Here is a 21,407-nt window from a genome sequence, read left to right as displayed (position 1 = left end):
CATGGAAGAAGTATCATTGAAATGAAAGCATATTGCATGAGGACATTAATGTAAGTGGCAGATATTACTGAATAGGATTGGCATAATTTGTCCAACCTGCTACTATATACATATGGTAATGCACATATATACCTGATTACATAAAAAGCAAGCAGAGGTCGTGGGCTAGCTGTTGAACTTGAATTAATGGATATTAATCTCAACTTAGAGAGAGATCAGAGTCGTGGGATGGTTTCCTATAGAATATATAGTTTCCTAAAATATACATCTCTAATGTTATTGTTAGTGAAATACATAATAATGTAATAAAAATTACAATGAAATTAACATTTAAATGAAATCAGTTTGGATTGAGATACGGAAATATCGTTCTCTTTAAAGAGATTCAAACTCTTTGTAGTGTACAAAGTTTCAAATTAACCGGTGGAGCAAAACTCTTCTTAACTTGACTCTTTCATGATACAACAGCACAACTAATCGTCGTATAGCTAGAATCAACTCTGCACAAGTGGTTGAGTTTAAAGCTCCACCAAAAAAATACATTTCTTTTATCTGAAAATACTCTCAAAATTATTTAGGTATAACCCTCTTTTTAATCTCTCTAGAGATTTTTCCCTATCTTGTATAAAAAAACAACACACTCAAATGGAAAAACAATACCAGACCAATCCCATCTTTGCTCAATAAGCTCAACCATTTAAATAAAAAAATAGTCGTTTTCTGATAAAGTGATAAAAATTACATGATAAAGCTGCTTAAGTGAATGAATTATTTAACAAAAAATGAATTAAGCACTTAATTATGTATTGATTTTTAATACTTGACTCAATGTTAAATTCTGATTAATATCTCAAATTTTATTCTGATAATTTACTTATGTTGCAGGGCATTGTGGAAAAGATATTAAAATTATATGGGTATTATTGGAAGTACCTAATGCCAACAACAAAAGAAATGCACAACTGCAGCAGATCAAAACGCAAGAGAGGGAGGCATGAAACGCGGACGCATGTGCTGGGCTGCAATGGGATGAAACGCACAGCAGCAAGGCCTGGTGGGCAGAGACGTGCGCACTGCAGTGGAATGAAACGCACAGCACTGCAGCAGAGTGAAACGCGCAGCACGGACGCACGCACGCAGGGGCACGCTCAGCACGTCAAAACGCACGAAGATGGATTCAAAACGGCGCACTGGGCTGGAGCTGAAACGAAACGCACGCACGCTGGGGGAGCCGACTCAAAACGCAAGGGGGAGAAACTGAAATGCGAAGTGAGGCGTGCGCGAAAACAGAGATATAAAATGAAAAAGAATTTCATGCGCCGGCAGTTTTTAGATAGTTTTTTTTTCCGCAAGTTTTTTTTCTCCCGCACAATTCTTTCTTTCGGTTTTATTCCCGCACAGTGTTCATCTGCCTTTTCAATTTATTTTTATTTTTCCAGTTCATTTTAATTTCCGCAAATTTGTATGTTTTTGGGTTTTGGATTTCAGCACATTTGTGGGATACAGTATATTTTTATTCAGTAATTTTCATTTGAAACAGTATATGATGATGTTAGATTTTAATTTTATTGAGCATTTTGTTAATCTAGAGATGATAGGCTAGATTTTTAGCTTGGGATTCAATGAGTAACCCGTGACTATTTGGGATTGGATTTACTTCAATATTTAGTGTTTTTGATTATTAACTTGATGGATTATATCTCAATGTGCATCTAGAAAATATTAGAGTTCTTTGTTCTTGGTTTAGATCAATTGTAGATGTAAAGGCACAATTGATACTTGAACAAGTAACATGACTTTAACGTTTTTCTTTCACTTTCTATGATTGTTATATAATTTGTCAAGTAGTTTTATTAAAATAAAATTGTGGTTCATTGCTATATTATCCGACTATGATTTCTAGGAATGAGAGAATGGTTGAGAGAAAATGAAAAGAGAAGTAAATCCATCACCAAATTGGTGGGTGAAAATTGCATCCCAAGTGTTTGTTTAATTGTTTCTTACAGGTTTAAGTTAACGTCCCGACCATTTCACTCATAATTCATTCTACACTCCCTTAGTAAATACCCACATTTAGGTGTAAATATTGTTAGTGGTTAAGTTTAGGAATTTATTTCTCTTTGCTTATTATTTTAAATTTTCGTGTCACTCCAAACGGTAATATGTGGTTTTGCGAAAATGAAATGTTTGCTAAATTCTCATTGTCCCTGTGAATTCGATCCTGGGATTTACCCTTGTATTACTTTGACAGCTTCTACGCTTGGAAGTCGAAATTAAAAGCTGATCATTTTCCTCCATCCGGCAAGTACTGGTTAATCAATGAAAAAGAAATTGACAAGAAAAAAAGACGTTGGCCATCAATGATACTAATAGCAGCCGATTGCACTAACTTTTTACACCATTAACAAATAGCACGTACGAGCCAAATGAAAAAATCTAAATCACACTCTATTGTTTGTAGAGTTCCTAGCACACTCAACCTGTTGAGATGAAAAAAAAAAATTTTTATAGTGTGCTGCGATTTCCGGCTGCTCCAAACATTTTTCTGAACCAAATATATAATTAAGCAACGGTAAGGAAAATGTTATTAAAAATATTATTAATAAAAAAAAATTTTTATCTCACTCGTACATCAGGAATAAACAAACATATATATTGCCTATTGGACAAAAAACCGACCGGCCTGGACGTAAACAGGAAAAACAATTAAAGCAACCAACTTAAATAACCGGTCTTTAATAACACTTCAAAGCCAACGTTCTTCCCAAAGTAAAAGCCGGCAACTTTTTCATGCCCGTTAAAAACAATGCTGAAGATATCTATAAATTGAATGAAGACAAAAAATTAAAATAAAAACAATACAATGTACGTACTTGGACCCAAACTCGATTACCCAACATTCCGAAACCTTATAAATATTCCCAGACCTGCATGTGAAATTCATTACAACTCTCTCTCTTTCTCTGCCAAGTGCTTTGCCATGGAAGTGAAAATCACAATTTTACTTGCTGCTTCGTCCTTGTTGCTCACTAGTCCTACTTTTACAGCTACAGTTTTGGGAGGTAATGCTTATATACATCTAACCCCCATTTTGACACTTTGACTCTGATTTGCGCTTTGAGCTGGTTCATTGTACTTCTTATTTTGTTTTGTCATTTTCTTGTGATAGTTTTAGTACACCCAAATTGATTTGCTTTTTTGCATGGGGTCTCTTATAGCATACTTGTGTTCTCTCCCTGATCCCTCCCTCCCCTCTCTCTCTCTCTCTCTCCCCATTTGGCTTTATTCTAGAATTTTATGGTATACTCATCTGTTTCAACAAAAGTTGATTTTCATTCTGAAAAAAAAAAAAAAAAACAAAACAAAACAAAAGAAGTTGGGTTTCTACGTTCTTTATTTTTCATCATTCAACTCTTAGCTTCTAGCAATGTTGCAGAGGAATTCTCATATTACAAGTTGGCACTCCAATGGCCAAATTCTGTATGCAATATCGGTGTTCCTTGCTCAAAGAAAGCTGAGAAGATTAAAACGGACTATCAAAGATTTTTAATACACGGACTGTGGCCTTTCTGGGCAAATAATTCTCAGGTAGCTCCTTGTCCGGGAAAGGAATTGACAAGTAGCCAGGTACGTAATTAGACTACATTACAGTCATGTTTGCTCAAAAATCTTTGCACTCGGTTTAAATTTGATATATATATTTCTTGGCATGACTTGTAGGTGAAAGATATAAAAAAATCTCTAGAACATTATTGGCCTAACCTTCATCGCCCAGAGGACTTTATCTTCTGGACGTTGGAGTGGAACAAGCATGGTAGATGCCTTGGTCTAGAGCCATCCGTGTACTTCAATGATGCAATTGATCTTAGAAAACGCTTTCGTGATGATCTTGGTTTAGGTGGCCAAGGTTCGTTTTATAATTTTTCATGAGGTTACTCGAACAATTTAAAGGTAGTGAAAAAATTAAGATTTTCTCAAATGCCATCTAGTGCAAATTGTCTTTATTTATAGAATAGAGCCATAGAAATGCTTAAATCATTTGTTGTTTCGATTATTTTTTTTATCGGTTGGTTTGACAATTACAAATGGGTACTGTAAATAATTAAGGATATTCGGGTTTGTGCCACTTGATTTTTCATATAAATTGATTTGCAAGTTCTTTTCCACGCTTCTTCTAAGGATGTCGACCGATCCCCAATCCATACAAGCGGATAACTATCTATGATGCATTGTTTAAAGCACTTGGCAAAAAACATGGACAATTGAAATGCAACATGAGAAACGGTGGTTATCAGCTGCTTGAGGTTTATATTTGCTTTGACCGTCAAAAGAAGGTTCGTGATTGTCCATTTCAGTACATCCAATGCGGTAACGATGATCAAGTATCAGTTCTTTTCCCCACCAGCAATACTGTGCGCCCAAATTAATAGGTATGTCTTTTCTTTCTTTCTTTTTTATTTCCCCTTTGTTGGGTTTCCTTCATTCCCCAGCCATTTTGTTTAGGAGTAATTAATGTTATTTTATTTCTAAAATATTATCATGCTTAGTGATACTTGTTGATTTGACATATTTTAAATAATTCTATATTTCAATCACTTACAAAATTATCTCTAACATGTGTTAAATTATTTCTTTTTATACTATAACTCGGAGCAAGTCTATTTTATAATCTTTATTTCTTTTTTTTCTTTTATTTTTTTATAATCTTTATCATTTGTTTTATTTTATATTATTTTTCTAAATGAATGAATGTTACATAACATAAGAAATATCCAGCAATTTTAGTTGATGACATGTAGAAATAGAGGATTGTTTTCTCTTTTATCATGCTGATCCAAAACTTCTGTAACACGTTGAACGCACAGTTCCAAGGAGATCCAAGGATAGGGACAACGGAAGGGTTTAGAAGTCTTCTAAAAGTGAAGTATGAAGGGCCGGAAAAGTACAAAGGTAGTTCAGTTAAATTAGCTAAATAAGTTGAGTTGCTGGTGGGTCATGGGCCTGAGTTAATTTATGTTTCAGTTATCTTCTTTTATGCTTGTGTAATCTACTGTGAATCCTTAGTGAACTTTTGAGAGTTTGTAGGTGTTCAAGACATCATTTTCACTTTTTGAAGATGATTAAGTCTTGAATAAATAAAAAGAAACACTTTGATTAATTCTAATGAATTCCAAGTGGTATCATTTGAAACTGAATGTAAGAACTTTATATTTTGATTCCTGGGCTTCAATTCCTGTGCTGCATGATGGTTGAATCGAAGCACAGGAATCAAAATATGATCTGTTTGATAATTCGAATAGGAATTAAAGTTCCTGCTGCACTTTTCGGCTGCACATTTAGAAGGTTGTTGATGTTGGTTGAGTAGCCTTGAGGTAATAAGAGAAATCAAGAGGAAAATGTTTTGCTTCAGCTTTAATTTTGTGCTACTGCAATTGCTGCCAGTTGCCGTCTTGACTTCTGCAATATGATGCTATTGTAGTATATAGGCTAAAGTAACTGAAGGGAAAAGAAGGAAATAGGTAATTTAAGGGCTATACATGAGAGAACCCCGAGAAGTTGCAGCACTAGCTGCTACTTTTGTTTTTGTGGTTCAGTTTGCTTCAAATCTCAGCTGCTAATGCCTCTTTTGCTACTTAAATACACTTCTAGCTATAACACACATGTGACAAGGGATTGGTAGAGAGGAAGAGAACTGAAGATGAAAACCAAAGGATTGGAGCTGGAAAGAGCAGACCTGAGAGCTTGATCTAAGCTGATATATGAACAACTGCAGATTTTCTTCTTGATTTTTCTGTTTTGCTGTTTGTGTGCTTCAATTACAACTGTTGTGGTGGCTGAGATACCCGTTTGAGTGGTCTCAAACAGGGTAAATCAGTGACTAAGGTGGTGAGAGTTGAGAAGAAGGAAGGTTGAATATTTTCCTCACTGCCACAACAAGATTTTCTGCACTGGTTTGGGAGTGTGCATGTTGATCTATTGCTGTTTGTATATTTCTGTTTTCTTCAATAACACAGTGGTTTAAGGTTAAGAATGGTTGTTCATGGTGGCTTGAGCTAAACTAAGTAAAAATTGAAAGCTACCTAAGTTGATCACAAGATTGAAGGATATATAGGAAAGACTTCAGAGCTGACTTACAAAACAAAATCCCCCAAAACAGAATTAACATGCAGGAATCATACTCTCATTTGAACAGCCACAAGCTCAGGTGATGCTCCTTGTTTCACCTCTTCATTTCATTCACTACACACTCTACTACCCCACAATATGACACTAGTGTTGAGGATAGTCAAAAGGAACACCACACTAAATCAAAATGGCAGAAACTTGATGGAAAAGGAAAACCGTTCCAAGAATTGCTGCACTAAGACTTGGACCAGCCAGAAAATTAAGTCTTCATAAAAAACAACTTGTTTGAGGTGTTCTCATGGCATCCAACTTCTCAAATAGTCACGATTTTTCACAAACCAAGAAGGAATGATATGAAGAAAAGAAAGTGACACTTACATTATATATGAAAATGCTGTAAGTGCCAAAACAAGAAATTCAAATCCCTATTTCTAGAGGTTCTCAGTTTGGCTGAAATGATGAAGAGGGAAAGAGCTAAGTAAGAGAGGGTTGATGCATAAATTAAGTATAAACCTGAAAAGTATAAAACGCCTACTGCAGCAAGTATATATTAATTCCCTGTGCTTTCACTTTTTGTCCAATGTTAAGCCAACGGCCTTATACTTTAAAGTGAACCTCATGCTTCACTTTAAAGTCCAAGGCACCAATCCTATTAACTCCATCATCCCCTTAGTCCATTCATGTACAATTCAATCCAACACTACCACATAATTCATTCAATCCAAACTTCGTTTAACTTCTCACATTCCATTGCATAACACAACCGAAACCAAGTATAAATATGCAATTACAACTAGCTTTAAATACTCAACACCATTTATATGCATTACAAGGAAACCATCTCAATTGAAGCTAAAATCTGTCATACTCCTGGACGTCATGGTCCTCATGTAATTCCAATCCACAAACCATTGTATTTAAGCAAATAGGACCAACTCTTCAACTAAATCAACTTTTGTTACATAAGCAGTCAATTGACCCCATGACCAAAATCACAACATTGAAACCACTCAGTTTCACAGTAATTCTGTAGTCCTCTTGGAATACATAAATAATAATAGTCCAAATCTGTGATATCAATATCATAATCATCAAGTGTCTTGTTGCTCAAGCACATTCCTCCATCCATTAACTAAAACTAGGCTCTCTCTGTAACTCACCAGATCAAACATTTCCGATCCTTCGTCATATATTGGAAGATTCTTTAGTTCTTGTGTTCTTGGATCAAACAATACCAAGCATTTCTTATCTGAAACACAATGGTCGCTGTTAAGCACAATCAAACCATCATCCCGAAATTGTAAAGGACGACTGGGTACTGCAATCGTAAATAGTTTAGTCCAAGAACATTCCACAATAGACTCGTTCATCACCCATATTTCATACTCCATTAATAATCCAACGTCATTCCTACTACTATTACTATATGTAGGAAAAATCATAGCTACAGAGTCATTGATAATGGCAATGGTGTCAACAAGAGATCTTATATCATCAGGCAAAATTATTTCCCGGAACATCTCATTGCTCATATCAAAGGAAAGTAATAAACTATGCTCCCTGTCGCAACGATCAGGAAAAATCAACCAATAACATAATCCATTTAAGTATGAAGGAAAATTAGATCTTTTAATAAAATAGGCTGAGTTGAGGGATGCATCAATCACTCTCCAAGAATCAGTAGTAAGGTTGTATACCTCAACTTGGTAATGCCACGGAGAATAGAAGCAAGTGATTTTAACCACCTTGAAGTCATTGGTGTTGAGATCAATACCAAAGCCAAAATCGTAAGTCGTGAAGCAAATATCAAGAGGGAGAGGGACAAAATCAGGTGGGCGAGGGACAAACGGAAGCCTCTTAGATTCTCTGGTTGCAGGATTCCAAAGCCCTATCTCCCAAGCCCGGTCTGGATCAGGACCAAAATGAAAACGCTCTGCAGAAATACCAACAGCACAAACTATTCCATTACAGGAACCGATGAAAAGTACTGGGGTAATATCTTCTGAGAACAATTGTGGGATGAGATGTATGTCGCCGGAAAACTCCAGGGTGTCGTTAGAGTGCATGGAGAAACGTGGGGTATCTATTGCTCGGTAACGCTCAAGGATGACTCGACGGCAGTGATTGCGATTGTGATCAGAAATGGCGAAAGTGTGGTGCTTTGTGATGAAATGAGGGTTTCTGATGAGAGCATACCAGGCTTTACTCACAGATTTAAATCGCATCAACGATTTTACCGGCAGCGTCGACAAAATTTCAGTCACCACGTCCTCTGGGAGATGGCGGCTCAACATTCTTAATTCAATTTCACCACCAGTTGAGAGTATAAAAAAGTATTACTTATCGTGAATTTGAATTTTCTGTAAAGACGCCTTACTAGCTGTAATGTCTTAGACATTAAGCAATTCCATACTAGTCGTTGTGTTGTCAATCTTATCTGTGCAAAACAAATGCAATAAATCTTCATATCTGGGCAGGTTTTGTCCTTAACGTGGGTTTTAACGATAGATTTAATGCTGAAAATTTATAAAATATTAATTTGCTGTAAATATTTATTAGAGCTTTCTATATATTAATTTTTCTTTTATTTAACCCATAATATAGACGTGATTGGTTGAGTCAATTAATGGAAGTACTGTTCTGACTTCATCTTATCATATGAATAACTCATCCGTCAACGTAAAATTTTAATAAATTATTAATCTCATTTAGTTATATAGATAAAATAAAAATTTAAATTTAAATAAAATATTATTAAAATAAATTTTTTAATATTATTTTTATTTTAAAATTTAAAATATTAAATTATTTATTATATTTTATATGAGAATTTAAAAAAATTATAATGATTAAATAAGATAAGATGAGATGAAATAATTCGTATTGTATAACCAAACCATATGTAAAGTTGACTTCAAATAACTTGTACAAGATTGATCATTAAATAATTTTGAATAATACTATTTGGTCGTATGAAACTTAACCCTCATATCCTCTAGAGTTCAATCTTTCCCTTTTTATTTTTGCATTCAGTTTTGTTTAGAAGATATATATATATATATATTTATTTTAATAAATTATGTTGTACCACAAGGTAATGTTATATGAAGAACAGCATGTGAGCGGTAAGTTAGTAGTCGTACTTCTCAATAATATTTCTAGGAAAATACTACTATGCCCACTCAATTTGACACCTCTATTTGACCACTTGTCTTTTTTTATTTTTTTATTATTATTTTTTTTTACTTAGTGATTAAGGAAGTGATTTTAAATGTATTGATGTATTTTTTTTATTTTTTAAATGTATTTAAATATATTAAAAAAATGTGAAAAGAAAAAAGAAAAAAAAAAAAAAAACTAGTTTACGCTGGGCGGTAAGCCCAGCGGTCAAGAAGGGGCGGCAGAGTAGCCGCACCCATATTTCTAAATGAGTTTATATCCGTCGGCGATTGAAGCCTCGTCCTCATGTGTTTCATCATGAAAGAGAGTGTGGCATTAATGTGATCGAGTGGTAGATATTCCAAGGATAGGCGTAATTGCATGGTCCAACCCAAGTAATCAATAGATGTACAACACATGCATATATTATATGATTCTTAGATTTGATTTTCTGTAAATCTTTTCACTTAATTTTTTTTTTTAATCTTTAAAATCTTTTACAGCACCTACAATTTCGACGTAAAAAGAACATTTTTATTATTTTGAGAAAACATTTTTTTTTTTGGTCAGTACTATTGTCGCCGCAAATACTTTGGCTGGAAATATTCTATTGCGGCACTTTTTAACTTGTTACGACTACAATAGATTGTGGCTAAAGAAATTTTGTCAATTGACACTATTTGCAGTGGTCACGATTTTAGTCTTGTATCTGTTGACCGATTCTCATGCTTGAACTATATTGACCAATTCTCACTCACGGAGACGTTCGTGAGTGGGAGTCTATCACTTAAGAGTCTTTTAAGTGGTCCAACATTCCTCCATAAGTTTAAACTGATCCCATGAAAATAGGATCACGTGGGACATGTAAACATTGAAATTTGATAAAGATTTCGGCTATAAATACATGTGTTTGGTCCCTAAACTCACTCACTCAATTTTCTTCAGTAATACACTATCTACATAGAGTGGAGAAGAGTTTGGAAGAGCCAAACACAGTGAGAAACGCAGCTTATACAGTGATTGCATCAATGGCTGGAGGTAATTTTTCTTGGCGTTAAACCCTTCAATTCTCATTTCTAAAGTGTTATTCCGCATTAGAGAATTTTAAGTCTAACAGTATCTCCATCCATCTCTCTCGGAAGATTCATGCTAGTACCACTACTGCCCCTTCCCACGCTTTGCCCGCTGCCGCATCGTTGCTGCCTCGCCTAGCCAGTGACTCTCTCTCTCAGTCTCTCTCTAACAATCACATAATGCAACCTAACCAATCGGTCACCCTCTATCTTTGCTCTCTCTATGTCCTTTTCACTCACTCTTCCTCACTTGATTTCTCCCTTATCTTTCTCTTCGTCCATTTCTCTCACTCTCCCTCTCTCCAAGGCTAAGCTCGTGTTCTTTGGCAATTCCAGACCATTTCTCCCTTGCCGAACCGAACTCTCGATATGTCCATCATGTGGTTCCAGGTATCTTCTTCTCTCTCAGCTACTTACAGTAATTCTGCTCTCGATTCCATCTCTCAGTTTCCTTGTCCCGCTTATGGTACTTTCTCTGTTTATAGATTTCAACTTTTGCTCTTGCTGATACTTGTTATTTTAAGTTTGTTCTTCATGAATTCCTGAGTTTATTAGTCTGATTTTATACAATCAAAATGCTTCCTATATATTATTTTTCTTTCATTTTATCGATAAATAAATAAGACATGATTGGTTCAGTCAAATGGAAGTATCCTGACTTCATATTATCATATGAATAACTCATTTGTAAACGTAAAATTTTAATAAATTAATAAATAATTTTGAATAATGTTATTGGGTCATTTGACACTTAACTATCATATGAAACTTAGCGATCATATGACCCTCTTGAAATGGCTCCACCACGTAGTTACTAAAAAAGTAAAAAATGAAAACACAAAATAGTAGAGAAAATTTATAATTTCAGTCTTTCCGTTTTATATTTTTGGATTCCGTTTTGTTTAGAAGATATATATATAAATATATATATATATATTTTTTGATTATTTTTAATAAATTATGTGGTACCACAAGGTAATGCTATGTCAAAAAGAGCATCTCAGCCGTAAGTTTCAGATGGTAAGTAGTCATACTGCACACACATGACATTAGATTTAATCTTCTATACTTTTTTAATTGCAAACTTTTTTTGTATATATAATTATATATAGACATATCATTGCATATAATCAATCTTTGATGACCAATACTCTGTTTATAGTATTGTTGGAGTCAATAATTGTATCTTTGTTTACTTAAAGTGGGACATTGGCAAATGTAGAACACCTCTAATTTGCATGTATAAGCAAGAGTATTCTATAGGAAACTATCCAACGTCTCTCTCTCTCTCTATTTTTTAAATTTGAAATTCATAGAAGCAATATTCTACAAGAAATAAACCTTATTTAATATATTAATATCCAAAGAATGATTAATTCAAGTACAACAGCCCACGACCTCCCTCCCTCTGCTTGCTTTTTATTTATCTAAATTTGGATAATTAGGACTTTGCAAGTTGCTCAGAAAAGCGGGGAAAAGCATAAGAGTCGAGTTCCACATGTAATGAGGTCGGTCTGGTACACTGTCAATAATATTGTATAATCAAGGAATATGTACCAACTCAGGAAAAAAAAAAAAGGAATATGGGTCAAGTCTCATGCTAAATTTGGAACTGACTTTCTCATGATTGAAATTATGCATAACTTCGTTTGGATGCAAAGAGCATTTCAAATGATCTCAAATATATGGCCATGAGGAATATGAATCTAGTGACTTAACATATTATTTGGCACGAGATTAGGATGTGAATAAGTATTGCAAAATTCAGGCTTAAGGGTACGTTTGGGTAGTGAGAATACTTGAGAAGTGTTGAGAATGTTTGTGAATAGTTATGAGTAGAGATTGAAGTGAGTTTGTATGTCCCATTAAGAGTATTTTGAGTTGTTTGGATGTGTAAATATGTTGAGTTGTTGACTTTTAGATAGATAGTTGAAAAAGGTGTGGGTCCCATAAATATTATAGTGATTTTTTTTTAGTAATAAATATTATAGTGATTTTATTTTATTTTTATATATAATAATGATAAATATTATAATGATTTTATTTTTAATTTATATATAATAGTGATAAATATTATAATGATTTTATTTTTTATTTGATAAATATTATAGTGATTTTATTTTTTATTTATATATTATAGTGATTTTATTTTATTTATTTATATATAATAGTCATTTTATTTTTTATTTATATATAATAGTCATTTTATTTTTTATTTATATATAATAGTGATAAATATTATAGTGATTTTATTTTACTTATATATAATAGTGAAAAATATTATAGTGATTTTATTTTTTATTTATATATAATAGTTATTTTTTATTTATATATTATAGTGATAAATATTATAGTGATTTTATTTTTTATTTATATATAATAAGTGATTTTATTTTATTTTTTATCATATATTATAGTGATTTTATTTTTTATTTATATATTATATTAATTTTATTTTTTATTTATATATAATAGTGATAAATATTATAGTAATTTTATTTTTATTTATATTTAATAGTGATAAATATTATAGAATGTTTGTGAATAGTTATGAGTAGAGATTGAAGTGGGTTTGTGGGTCCCATTGAGAGTATTTTAAGTTGTTTAGCATGTGGAGTATTTCCAATAGTACGATAATACTTGGAAAGTACTGAGATATATTGGCTACCCAAACGTAGCCTAAGTCTCCAATAGTATGCAAATAGGCCTAAAATCATACTTGGTGAAACTAAGGCTCCGTTTGGATACTAAGAGTATATCAGATGATCTGAGTTTATCTATGAATAATAGTGAGTTAAGATGTTTGAGTGAGTTTTGCTAGTCCCACTGAGATGTATTTGAATGTTTGAAGCAGGTTGAGATATGTTTAATTTTTTTATTAAAATTTGAAAAAGTAGTAGATCTTATCAGAGGTTGGTAAGCAAAATGTTTAAAAACCAGATCAGAAGGAGCATGGAGGTGTACGTCGATGATCTACTAGTAAAAAGTAGGGAGTTTGACCAACACATAGAAGACCTCAGAGAGGCTTTTCAAGTTTTATGACAATACCAAATGACGCTCAACCCAACAAAATGCACATTCGGAGTACAGTCGGGAAAGTTCCTCAGTTTTATGGTGTAAGAGAGAGGAATCGAAGCAAACCCCAAGAAACTCAAAGCATGAAGTTGCCCATGAACTTGAACGAAGTACAGAAATTGGCGGGCAAGATCACAGCTCTGAATAGGTTTGTATCCCGATCAACGGATAAATGTATTCCTTTCTTTCAGGTGCTTAAAAAAGCACGAGAGTCAGATGCCAGGTGCGAAGAAGCATTTTCTCAGTTGAAAGAGTATCTAGTTAAGCCACCATTGCTCAGTCACACCAAGCTGGGAGAGCCACTGTCATTATGCTTAGTAGTAACTCCAGACGCAGTATCTGCTGCGTTGGTACGAGAGAAAGGGAAGGAGCAAAAGCCAGTGTATTATGTAAGCAGAGCGTTGAAAGGAGTAGAGACCAGATATCCAAAGGTGGAGTTGGTCGCCTTGGCTGTGGTAGTAGCAACAAGGCGATTACAACCTTATTTCCAAGCCCACCCAATAAGGATAATCACTTCATCGCCTCTACAAAAAGTGTTGTAGAAACTAGACACCTCTGAACGGTTAGTCAAATGGTCAATTGAACCATGTGAATATGACATCAACTACATACCGAAAAGCGTTGTGAAGGGGCAGATACTAGCCGATTTTGTAGCAGAGTTCTCCAATTTCAAAGAAGAAGTCCACAAGCCACCCAAGAAGAATCCATGGCATGTGTATGTAGATGAGTCAGCCTGCCGAGCAGGTGGAGGAGTCGGGGTCTACATAGTAACAAGTGAGGGGAAAGAATTATACCACGCAGTACGATTGGAGTTCAAGGTGACAAACAACGAAGTTGAGAATGAAGCAGTACTTGTCGGTTTGGCAATCACGAGGGTATTAGGAGGCGAAGAAGTCGAGATGAAAGCCAATTCACAAGTGGTAGTTGGGCAAATCATAGGGGAGTATTTGGCGAGGGGATCCAAGTTGATAAAATACCTTCACCAAGTACAGGAACAAAGTAAAAATCTCAAGTACTTTCGAATCGAGAAGATACCTCGAGGAGACAAATCCAAAGCTGACCGATTGGCATGCACGGCTTCAGCAAAGCAAGAAGAAACACTACCATGGAAGGTTGATTTACAAGCAATGGCTAGACTAGCGGTAGGAGAAGAAAGTTTACATATCAAGGGGAACACACTAGGATGGGCTACTGATATAAAAAAGTATTTGGAGACAGGAGAACTTCCCTCACCAAGGGAAGAGGCGAGAAATTTAAAAAGCAGGGCAACCAGGTTTAGCCTCATTGACGGTGAACTCTACAGGCGGGGTTTCTCAAACCCATTGTTGCGATGCGTGACAGAAGAAGAAGCTGAGTACGTGATGAGGGAAGTACATGAGGGGATTTAAAGGAGTCACTCAGGAGGATGACCTCTCACTGCAAAGATTGTAAAGGCAGGGTACTATTGGCTAAATGCATTCAAAGATACGAAAGAGTTTGTGAGAAAATGTGTTCAATGCCAAATTCATGCATAATTCCAGGTGCACCCCCTAAAGAGTTGCAATCCATAACGTCCCCATGGCCATTCGCCCAATGGGGAGTAGACTTGGTAGGCCCAATACCCCCTAGCAAAGGAAGAACCAAATTCATCATTGTAGTTGTCGACTACTTTACAAAGTGGGCAAAAGCTGAGGCAATGACTACAATAACTATTCAAAGCATAGCAAAGTTGCTATGGAAGGATGTAATATGCAGGTTCGGGATACCTCAGTGTATCATTTCTAATAACGGGAGGCAATTTAACTCTGAACATTATCGCCAATGGTGTGCAGAGCTAGGAATCAAGGTCAAGTACTCTTCTCCAAGCCATCCCCAGGCAAACAAACAAGTGGAAGCAACTAATAAAACCATCATGGGAATACTAAAAAAGAAAATAGGTGCCAGAAAAAGGGATATGGGCCGACGAGCTCCCAGGAATTTTGTGGGCTTACATAACGACAACAAAAACCTCAAATGGCCAAACACCTTCCGCCCTAGCCTATGGAAGTGAGGCAATGGCACTAGTAGAGGTTGGGTTACCAAGCCACAGAAGAAGAAATTTTGATCCAGAAGCAAACATAGCAGGGTTAGAAGAAAACCTAGACCTGTTAGAGGAGATAAAGGCATATGCAGAAGTCAAAGTTGCAGCTTCTAAGAAGAAGGTGGAGCAGTACTTCAACAAACGAGTGAGGCCTAGGTCATTCAAAGCAAGCGACTTAGTGCTGAAGGAAACCGGCGTGACCTCGGGAGAAGAAGAGAAATTAGGCCCTCGGTGGGAGGGAACTTGCGTTGTAGTGGCAAGCCACAGGCCCGGGACTTACCACCTCAAGGATGCCACAGGACGCCATCTACCTCACCCATGGAACACAGAGCACTTGCGAAAGTACTGCGTTTAAAGTAAAGATATGTAGTTTTCTCTTATTTCCTTTGTTGATTTACATATGAATATCACTTTTAATAAATGCCAGCACACTTTGTCCACCCTTTCTCTTGTTTTGCTCCTTTTGGCTTTTCAATAAGTATCCAAGATAAAATATATATATATATATATATAAAAGAAGAAGGCGACGTGGTCAATGAACTCTCCCACGAGCCTAAAAATTGAAAGGTTAAAATGGTAGAGGAAACCTCCCATTAAAACCTTCTCGCCATAAGGCGATGTGGTCGACGAGCTCTCCCATGAGCCTAAAAACTCAAACGTTAAAACGGTAGAGGAAACCTCCCTTGTAAATGTTCTCGCCATAAGGCAACGTGGTCGAGGAACTCTCCCATGAGCCTAAAAACTTAAAGGTTAAAACGGTAGAGGAAACTTTCCGTTAACACCTTCTCGCCATAAGGCGACGTGGTCGAGGAACTCTCCCACGAGCCTAAAAACTCAAAAGGTTAAAACAGTAGAGGAAACCTCCCATTTATACATTCTTGCCGTAAGGTGACGTGGTCGAGGAACTCTCCCACGAGCATAACAATTAAAAGGTTAAAACAGTAGAGGAAACTTCCCATTAACACCTTCTTGCCATAAGGCGACGTGATGGAGGAACTCTCTCACGACCTTAAAAACTCAAAGGCTAAAACGGCAGTGGAAACCTCCTGTGTATACGTTCTCGCCATAAGGTGACGTGGTCGATAAACTCTCCCACAAGCCTAAAAACTTAAAAGTTAAAATGGTAGAGAAAACCTCCCATTACACCTTCTCGCCATAAGGCGAGATGGTGGAGAAACTCTCCCACGACCCTAAAAACTAAAGGTTAAAATGGTAGAGGGAACCTATCGTTAACACCTTCTCGCCATAAGGCGAGATGGTGGAGGAACTCTCCCACAATCCTAAAAACTTAAAGGTTAAAACAGTAGAGGAAACCTCCCGTTAACACCTTCTCGCCATAAGGCGATGTGGTGGAGGAACTCTCCCACGAGCCTAAAAACTTAAGGGTAAAAACGGTCGAAGAAACCTCCTGTTAATACCTCCTCGCTAGAAGGCGATGTGGTGGAGGAACTCTCCCGCTAGCTTTTTAAAGGAGTTCAAAAGAAGCTCCTACCGATAGATGACGTAACACTCGTAGTCAAGAACAACATAAAGCCAATACATAGGGAACAAATAGCATGAACTGATATCAATATACAGAAGCAACAATGAATGTTTCACAGCCAACAAACAATATACAGAAGCAGTCTTTGGCCTTCCCAATCTCACCAGTTTCATCCTGGCAGAGTACAGCTTGATCGGTCCCAAGACCCCTAGCAGGAGTTGACAAAGATGTGTTGCCACTCCCTCGAGGAGACACACTAAAAGGCGGAGAAGGAATCGAAACCCTACTGCCACTGACGAGGGAGAGGGCTGGAAAAACAAAGGGCAAAATCCGGAGTAACCCCACCTGAAGTCGTTGAGGCAATGGGGGAACTAAGCACCGCAACTAACTCTTGAGCACTTCCCTCTTTGCCTCCCTCCAATCTAGGTAGATCCAAAGGAGAGTCAAAAGGGCACAAAAACAATTGGTAGGGGCGAGGTCAGTAGTGGTGTAGAAGCTGCAAAGGGTGGGAAGCTTGCAGGAACATATGGTGGCATTGTGAGGAGAACAAGGTTCAAAACAAGAATGTCTTTGTCCACTGGAGTATCCTCGCATTGCTACCGGGAATTATCAGTCGGAGCCGTCGAAGGCTATGCAGTGGCTTCGGTGGCCGCCTCTGCGGCAAGTATACTATCAAGGTCATCCTCGGCCTACAACATAACGTCATCCAAAGAAAGAGGTAGTGGCTCCATAACACTTAGTTCTTCCTGATAAGTGGCCACCTTGGTGCTCCCACCTTTTTGGGGGATAGTATTACTCAGCAACTCCTGAGAAGAACTCAACTTGGTCCCACTCTATTTTTTGGGAGGTACCAATTTTGTATCCCCGCCCACCGCTGAGGGAAGTAGAACACCACCTTTGGATGAGATGGACTCATTGGAGCGGGGCGAGACACGAGCTTTTTAACATTTCTTTGTTTCTTCCCACCTTTTCCAGGACGTTTATTCTTTTTCAAATCTCCGGTCGACAGGGGAGCACCAAAAAATTCACTCCCCAAAACATGGGCCCGACTGGGAACGAACCTCTCAATGTTACTGGGGGTTAAAAGCGCATCCGAGAAGCACATGCTAGGGTGGGTTTGAACCTAGTAATCTACCAGCCTAACACGGGCATCCTCATGAGGGGAAAGAATCACTTTGTAGTCATCCCTGTCAAAGACATGAGACCAACTGATCCTAATGGGAAATTCCAGATTAGGAACTTTATCGGCGGGAAACTCCCAGCTAGAGCCAGCAATAAAGAAAAATTTATTGGTCCACTACTTCACATGAGAGTACTTGCGCTCTAAATCAACCAAGGCTCGACGGGCTCTAAAATTGCATAAATTACCATTCAGATGCCTAAACCCGTGAAGAGACAAAAACTCACGGGCTGTTAGATCTGGGTACTCATCGCCCATGGGTTCCAGCACCCGTCGCCACAAAACACAGTAGGCCATCAAGATCCTCCATGCGTTGGGCACCAACTAAGCGGGAGCAAGCCCTAGGACGTCTAGCAAGTTGCAAACAGGGAGCATAAAAGGCAGATGAAGCCCCATGGTGAACATAGCGAGATAAAGGGCAACAGAGATAGCCATACCTTTGGCATCAATAGGTTTCTGGTTGGGGGCTAGAGCTTTCAACTCAACGGAATCAGGGATGTTGAAATTATTCAGAACATTCTCCAACTCACGTGCAGTGCGACGGAAGACCAACGAGAACCCACAAAATGGAAGCCGGCGGAGCAATGACTAGTTGGGGAGGAGAGTCGCAGGGTGGTGAAGGGTCCGGAGTAGCAACAACCTTACCCTTGGAAGAAGAGGAAGCCATGGAAGGATTGAAAGAAATTGCAAAGAGGCAAAGAACTCGGAGAGGGAAAGGGAATGCAAGAACCCAGAGAAGAGAAGTGCAAGAACTCAGAGAAGAAGTGGAAACCAAGAAGCGTGACAAAAGACCAAAAGAAAAGAGAAAATGGGCAATAAATAGGAGTTGAAATGAGGTGATGGTTGACGTGCCCGAGAAGAGAAAATGAAGCGGTGTACTGACACGCCTCAAAGAAAGAAACGATGCCTAATAATTAAGTCCCATCACGCCATGCGCAATGAGACTTTGTAGGGTAACTAGAGAGGATATTCCAACCGGTTAGCCCCTAAGATGAGCTTTGGCCCTAACCAACGATTAAAGCCCATATCATAATCGAGGAGCCCAGCCCAGTGCAAAGGAAAGCAGCCAATGGCTAGTAATGACTAGATAAGCTAATATTGACGGGGTAGCTATCCTGTCAATGGAAAAAGATAAATGAGGTTATTATTCGAATCTGCTAAGAGATGAATCCTCATCTCTAAATTTGAATTTGAATAAAAGATAACCACTATCCATGGGGGAATAATGATAGATCACGAAATTGTATATATAGGGAAAAACCTAGGTAAGTAAAGGGATCGGATTATTGTTATTATCATTATTATCCTCAAATTACTGACTTAGGCATCGGAGACATTCCCTCAGACCCATGTGCTCTCTACACTTTGGTTGTAGGTGATCGTGAGGTAGTGACGGTGAAACATGTCCATAACAACTAGAATGATGAAAATAAAGAAAATAGGCATTTTGACTCCCAATTACAAGATATTCTACTTTCAAAATTCTTACACTAGGCTCGTGTTCTTAGAAGGATGGGATGCAAAGAAAGAAATGACTTTGGTGGAAAGGAAACAAAGTTGGATTTTAAATCTTTGTTAAAAAATATTCCTAACACCATTCTCAGATAATCGTCATGATCCTTGGCATTCTTGGAATATATTAAAGTATCATTTATGAACACCACCACAAACATATCCGAGAATGGACAGAACATCCTATTCATAATATCCATGAATGCTGTTGTGGTGTTAGCAAACCCGAATGGCATCATCGCAAGCTCAAAATGGCCATACCTCGTCTGAAATGTTGTTTTTGGTATGTTGCCCTCCTTAATCCTAAACTGGTCAGACAAGTCATTTACTCTTGGCAAGGGGTATCTATTCTTTTTGGTCATCTTCTTCAGCTCCCGATAATCGATGTACATCCTAAAGATCTCATCATTCTTTTTAAAAATTAGCACCGTCACTCCCCAAGGAGATATACTTTGCCTAATAAATCTTTTTGTCAATAATTCCTTCTATTTACTCTTTAACTCAATTGGGGCCATCCTATAGGGTGGTTTATGCATAGAAATTGAAAATTCTCCGAACACTTCTGGGAATTCCTTTATTATTGGTATGCCTCATACCTCCTTAGGCTCTTTCTCCTCAAGTAGTAAATGTGCTAAATAGGCTTCAGCCCTGCTTACCAACTCCTTATTGGCTTGTAGCGAGGTAATTACTCTCGACATTGATTGCAACTTGCTATCACGGAATACTCTATCTTCCATTCCAAGCACTCGGAGTGTTACCATATTCATCGGCAATCTATATTTTCAAAATGCCTAAATAACTAATCCATGCCTAAGATGACATTGAAACACAATAAACCAAATGCTAGCAGATCAGCTTTCAAGAGAGTTTCACCTATCTCCAAGGGACTTGCAACCATCTTGGTGCAAAAACTGTCTCTTCATTAGGTAATGCTACAGAAATATTTTGCTACATTGGTTCTGCCTGAAGACCACTTATCCTAGCAAACGTAGTGGACACAAATGAGTTGGTTCCACCCGAGTCAAATAGGATACTCGTGTAATGTTGCAATAATTCAACTCATCCTGAAATGACCGAACAACTAGCCACTTACACTACACTCCTTAAATTCTTAACTAATTACTAAAGTCTGGGTACGCCTGCTTCCTGAGTTTATGAGATGTCCTCTTTGACTTCTCCTAAAGTAAGGGCTTACACTCTTGATTTGCTTGCACTGCCTGCATTTCTTTTCCCCCCCGTCTACACTGGCATTGCCTGAGGGCATAAAAACCTAAAAATAAGGATAGTTCCAGGCTGTAGAAAACTCTCGTTAAGAATGTGTTTCACATTACTGCCGATAAACTCAATCCACTTGGACCAAAAGAAGCGTGGGGGCTTGGTGGGTTGGAAACACCTCCGATGCCTCAGTCAGTATTTATAATAGTGAAACATGAAATCAATGGGGTCGTAAAGAATTACCTCAAATCACCAATTGGTGTCAGTTATATAGATGTTCACTTGACCAATAAGGATATTATAGTAGCATGATCCTCTCTGTTTATTCTGGAGGTGCTAAATATCGGGCCTTGGATAGGCCAAAGAAGGAAACACCATCGCGAGCATCTTGGATGTTTATCCTCTTTAGAAAGGTCTGAGATTCCCTCGATGATTGCCTCATCAGTTCATAATTAATGTGATTCGAATATATTGATGTCTCTATGCGATTATACAACCTGATCCTTTGTGTGATACTTGCTGGGC

The 21,407-nt window shown here is 37.2% G+C and overlaps 3 protein-coding genes across 3 annotated transcripts; 2 read left to right on the top strand and 1 right to left on the bottom strand.

The window, feature by feature from the left end:
- The first annotated feature begins 2,980 nt into the window (after positions 1-2,980).
- On the top strand, positions 2,981-4,427 carry LOC109020265 (ribonuclease 1-like). Its single transcript, XM_035690720.1, has 4 exons — positions 2,981-3,062; positions 3,419-3,627; positions 3,721-3,907; positions 4,180-4,427. The coding sequence occupies exons 1-4, from the start codon at positions 2,981-2,983 to the stop codon at positions 4,425-4,427; spliced, it is 726 nt and encodes a 241-aa protein (XP_035546613.1).
- Positions 4,428-6,814: 2,387 nt separating this feature from the next.
- LOC109004191 (putative F-box/kelch-repeat protein At1g12870) lies at positions 6,815-8,513 on the bottom strand. Its single transcript, XM_035690832.1, has 2 exons — positions 7,824-8,513; positions 6,815-7,375 (listed from the first exon to the last, which is right to left on the bottom strand). Exons 1-2 carry the CDS (start codon positions 8,418-8,420, stop codon positions 7,331-7,333), a joined length of 642 nt encoding a protein of 213 aa, XP_035546725.1. The 5' UTR covers positions 8,421-8,513; the 3' UTR covers positions 6,815-7,330.
- Positions 8,514-13,429: 4,916 nt separating this feature from the next.
- Positions 13,430-14,821, top strand: LOC109004043. The gene is made up of 2 exons (XM_035690719.1): positions 13,430-13,888; positions 13,976-14,821. Exons 1-2 carry the CDS (start codon positions 13,430-13,432, stop codon positions 14,819-14,821), a joined length of 1,305 nt encoding a protein of 434 aa, XP_035546612.1.
- Positions 14,822-21,407: the final 6,586 nt, after the last annotated feature.

This window comes from Juglans regia, chromosome 6 (genome assembly GCF_001411555.2).
Source record: "Juglans regia cultivar Chandler chromosome 6, Walnut 2.0, whole genome shotgun sequence".
Lineage (NCBI taxonomy): Eukaryota > Viridiplantae > Streptophyta > Magnoliopsida > Fagales > Juglandaceae > Juglans > Juglans regia.
Note: the sequence above shows the minus strand (reverse complement) of the source record. Positions and strands in the feature narration are given on the sequence as shown.

What these genes read in the sequence shown, in the direction of transcription:
- LOC109020265 (XM_035690720.1), top strand. Translation starts at nt 2,981, where the DNA reads ATGGAAGTGAAAATCACAATTTTACTTGCTGCTTCGTCCTTGTTGCTC. An exon ending in TACAGCTACAGTTTTGGGAG is followed by an intron (nt 3,063 to 3,418) that starts GTAATGCTTATA and finishes TTCAACTCTTAG; the next exon opens with CTTCTAGCAATGTTGCAGAG. An exon ending in AGGAATTGACAAGTAGCCAG is followed by an intron (nt 3,628 to 3,720) that starts GTACGTAATTAG and finishes CATGACTTGTAG; the next exon opens with GTGAAAGATATAAAAAAATC.
- LOC109004043 (XM_035690719.1), top strand. Translation starts at nt 13,430, where the DNA reads ATGCACATTCGGAGTACAGTCGGGAAAGTTCCTCAGTTTTATGGTGTA. An exon ending in AGTTGGTCGCCTTGGCTGTG is followed by an intron (nt 13,889 to 13,975) that starts GTAGTAGCAACA and finishes AAAGTGTTGTAG; the next exon opens with AAACTAGACACCTCTGAACG.
- LOC109004191 (XM_035690832.1), bottom strand. Translation starts at nt 8,420, where the DNA reads ATGTTGAGCCGCCATCTCCCAGAGGACGTGGTGACTGAAATTTTGTCG. An exon ending in CGTGGCATTACCAAGTTGAG is followed by an intron (nt 7,376 to 7,823) that starts GTATACAACCTT and finishes ATTGTGTTTCAG; the next exon opens with ATAAGAAATGCTTGGTATTG.